Source organism: Nannospalax galili, unplaced genomic scaffold (assembly GCF_000622305.1).
Source record: "Nannospalax galili isolate Female #2095 unplaced genomic scaffold, S.galili_v1.0 scaffold332, whole genome shotgun sequence".
Lineage (NCBI taxonomy): Eukaryota > Metazoa > Chordata > Mammalia > Rodentia > Spalacidae > Nannospalax > Nannospalax galili.
The window spans coordinates 4,062,625-4,066,642 of record NW_008333794.1 but is presented as its reverse complement, the minus strand read 5'-3'; the positions used below and the strand labels follow the sequence as shown (position 1 = coordinate 4,066,642).

Here is a 4,018-nt window from a genome sequence, read left to right as displayed (position 1 = left end):
CTTTAATGCCTTCAACCAGCCACCTCACTAAGGACTGCTCCCCCTTGCATTGGTCTAGGTTGAACAGTCGATATCGTAAGGATGGATGGGTGGTTATATAACTCAGCTGTGAAGCTTCTGAAGGACTTAGACTGACATCATTTGCTCCCATGTCCCATACTCTCACAAGCCATGTAGCTATGGGCTCTCTGGTTGCTTGCTTGTAAGTTTTTCCTAGTTTTAGCAGTTCCAGTGTGGAGTATTTCCTAGCTACAGCACTGTTAGCTTTTTTCCCTTTTGTATCAACAGTTGAATCTGAGGGGCAGCTTTAGCTACTTTTATTTTTTGGTCATCTTTTTTACTATTATCTGCTTTTTCCTCTGAGTCCTTGGACCTTACAGAAGTTAAAGTGTCCCATGTTTTTCTCCTCTATCAAGCTCTCTGACTGGATCTGCCAGGACCTCCTTAGCCTTTTCAGTTTCCCCTGCCTTGGGCACATCTTTTATTATGCAAATTGGCCATGGCCCCTCGCTGAGCTCATGGTTTGGGTCCAAAGCTGGGTAAAAGTTTTTCTAGTCTCTAGATAACCTTTAACAAATCTCCACATACCCCAACATATTCCCACATTTACAACATAGCTGTGGCCCACACTTCTGCGTGGCTGGCCTCTTTTTAGTTACAGATTTTATAATCCATTGTAAAAACCATATCAGTGCCACCATCAGCTCTCTAGCTTTTTCCAAACTTCCACAGTTTGTCATTTTTAGTGCCATCCTGCTGGCTGCACCAATTTTGTCGCCTGAGTTCTCCCAGGGTCCCTTGCACTATCAGACAAACCATATAACATATTTTTATGTGAATTTATTATAGTTTATATCTTGGGGGGGAATGGAGAAACTTACAAAGAAACACCTGGCACCCGGCACCCAGCTCTGTGTAGCTCAGACCACTGTTTCAGATCACTTCTGTGCCCACCCACAGTCTCCATTAACTTTTGCCCACGCATCTTGGGCCCACAGTTTCACCCCAAGTTGGTAAATGCCCCCTCTCATGTCCATGCAGGTGAGACACCGGGGCCATCTTCCTCTCCACGCCCACTGCCCCACTTGTTCCCTGCTTCTGTCCCAAGATGGCACCCAGAAACCCCTCTGCAGTCAATTCTCTGCAGCAGGCCCTGCCCCTTGGAGGAATCGGGCCTCTGGGACACACCATGACACAGACACGTGATTGTCCACATGTTCTAGATAAGGTGACTGGAAGCCTCAGAGGACTCAAGGGCATACTCAGAGTGAATGGCAAGTTGTGGGTGGAATTTAAAGATGTCTGGAGTCAGAATTCACAATACCAACATGTACTATAGAAATTATTAATTTTGGCATTTCAATAAACAAAATAAAGAGATCACTGATAGAAAGTAAGCTCATTTCTGATCCATGTGACCTCGTTCATTGAGAAAAACTCATTTCCTCTTTCGTGCAATTGTCCTCAATCAAACTTACCAAAAATAGTAAAACTAGGATCAAAATGTACCTGACAATCACAATGATGCACAAGAAAACTAAAATACTTCTCTTGCCCCCCCCCAAAAAAAACCCAAACATGGATGGACAGGAAGAGAAATAATTTGTGATGTATGCAAATTTAATGTAGAAGAAAGATTCTAAACTGATGGAGCCTCACAGTGCGATGCATATCCAGCCATGACTCAGAAGTTTTAGAACAATGGAGGGAGTGGATGGTCTCCGGGGTTGTGAGCCGAAGCTGAGGCTTTAAGTGGATTAAGGGTGAATTGGGATACATCTATCTTCATGTCTTCATGAGGACAATAGTGTTGTTTGAGATCAATGATCAAGGTTATATTTGTTATGAGTAATTGTTCTACTTTTCTCCTCAGGCACGTATATGTTTCATTCCCTATATGATGAATAAAAAACAACTGTGTACTAATACGAACATACAGAACACCTTTTACACTGGAGTGAGCATTGGGATCTCAGCCAAGAGCATCCTTCTTCTCTTATACACATTCAGTTTCATTCATAGGCATGAGCACAGACTCACTGACCTTCCCATTTGGCTCTTGGCACTGTTCCACCTGCTGATGTTGCTGATTGATGGAATCATAGCTACAGATATTTTTATGCCTAAGAGGCATTGGAATGACATCACACGTAAATTTCTTATATACTTGTACAGATTTTTGAGGGGCTTCTCCATATGCATTTCCTGCCTGGTGAGTGTCCTCCAGGCCATCACCCTGAGTCCCAGAACCTCTTGTTTAGCAAAATTCAAACATAATTCCTCATAGCAAAATTTATATATCCTTCTTTTCCTGTGTGTCTTCTATACATCCTTTAGCAGTTGCCTCTTTATATCAATCATTACCACCCTGAATCTTGTTGTTTTCTATCCATGAGTTATTCAATGAAACACACATTTTCCACACTATGGATGTTCAGAGAAACCATCTTTATATGTCTCATGGTCTTCTCCAGTGTTTACATGGTAACTGTCTTGTACGGGCATAAGAAGCAGTCCCAGCATCTTCAGAGCACCAGCCCTTCTCCAAAATCATCCTCAGTGCAAAGGGCCACCTGGACCATTCTGATGATCATGAGGTTTTTTGTGGTCATGTCCATCTTGGACAGCAACATCTCCTACTCAAGAACTGTGTTTGATGATAATCCTATATTTTACTGTATCCAGATTCTTGTGTCCCATAGCTATGCCACAGTCAGTCCTTCACTATTCATTAGTACTGAAAAACATGTGGTTAACTTTTTGAGGTTCATGTGTGAGAGGGCAGTAAATACATGAATATAAGTTCATTTAAGATGAGCCAGTGTACCCATGGTGGTGCATGCCTTTCTTTAAGTATTTGGGAGATAGAAGCAGGTGTATGACTTTAATTCCAGCACTCAGGAGGTAGAGGCAGGCAGCAGTCACCAAATTGGCACAACCTAGAGTCACCTGAAAAGATGGAACCTCAATTGAAGAATTCCCTTGATCAGATTGGCTTGTGAGCATATCTATTACAGATTATCTTGATTGACAATTGATGTGGAAAGGCCCAAACCGCTGTGGGTGGCACCATCCTTAGGCAGTTATTCCTGGGATGTGTAAAGAACATACTTGAGCATGAGCCTGAAAGAGAGTTAACACTGTTCCTCCATGGTTTATGCTTTAGTTCTTGCTGGAGCTCCTGCCCTAATTTCCCACAATGGACTGTAACCTGTAAGATAAAATAATCCCTTTCCTCCCCCAAGTTACTTTTAGTTAGAATGTTTTATCACAGCAACAGAAAAAGCAAACTGGGAACAGAAACTGCCACCAGAAGAGTGGAATCATTGCTGTGATGAACCTGACCATGTGGCTTTTTGTGCCCTTGGACTATTTTGGTGAATGATTGCAGGGAGGCTTGGCGGGCCAGCTGTGGGAGGCTCAGGCCAGCTGTGGGAGGCTCTCCCTTTGCTCGCGGGTCGTTGGCCACCGGTCCACGAGGGCAGGGAGAGCAGAAGCAGTGAACAGGGTCAGAACGGCCAGTGGACGCTGACGGAAGACAGCTCTTCTGGGGAAACTGATCACAGGCTGGTCCCAGGCGCAGTGAAACAGCAATGACACAGCTCCAGGCAGTAAGAACAGCTCAGCTCCAGGCAGTGATACAGCTCCATTTATTAGTGGGAATACTAGAGAATTTATAGTGTGAGGCAGTACCAAAAGCCTCAGTTGATAGGTGCTCACAGTATGCTTTATTTACATGTGGCAGTGGGCTCCTATCTTCCAGACTATCAGACAATGCCTGATTATCATATAGAAAAATCCTGCGGGTAGTTTTTACTTCAGGTAACTATGCCAAAGGCCATGTTTTCAGATAAGGTCAGGCATCCGTGGTTGGCAGCACTTCAAGGTGAACCAGGAAGAGAGCAGGAGGCCCCCTGCTGAAAAGGGGAGTTTTTCCATTTGGCGCCGAGCCCCTCAGGGCTATCCGGACATGGAGAAACTACAACCCTAACAGCAGGGTTCCCCAACAAATGATTGT

The 4,018-nt window shown here is 44.1% G+C and overlaps 1 protein-coding gene across 1 annotated transcript; it reads left to right on the top strand.

The window, feature by feature from the left end:
- Positions 1-1,897: 1,897 nt before the first annotated feature.
- On the top strand, positions 1,898-2,796 carry LOC108490617 (vomeronasal type-1 receptor 94-like). The gene is made up of 2 exons (XM_017797011.1): positions 1,898-2,286; positions 2,397-2,796. The coding sequence occupies exons 1-2, from the start codon at positions 1,898-1,900 to the stop codon at positions 2,794-2,796; spliced, it is 789 nt and encodes a 262-aa protein (XP_017652500.1).
- Positions 2,797-4,018: the final 1,222 nt, after the last annotated feature.

Coding starts and splice junctions, on each gene's coding strand:
- LOC108490617 (XM_017797011.1), top strand. CDS start 1,898: ATGATGAATAAAAAACAACTGTGTACTAATACGAACATACAGAACACC. Junction 2,287..2,396: donor TTCAAACATAATTCCTCATA/GCAAAATTTATA, acceptor TCTATCCATGAG/TTATTCAATGAAACACACAT.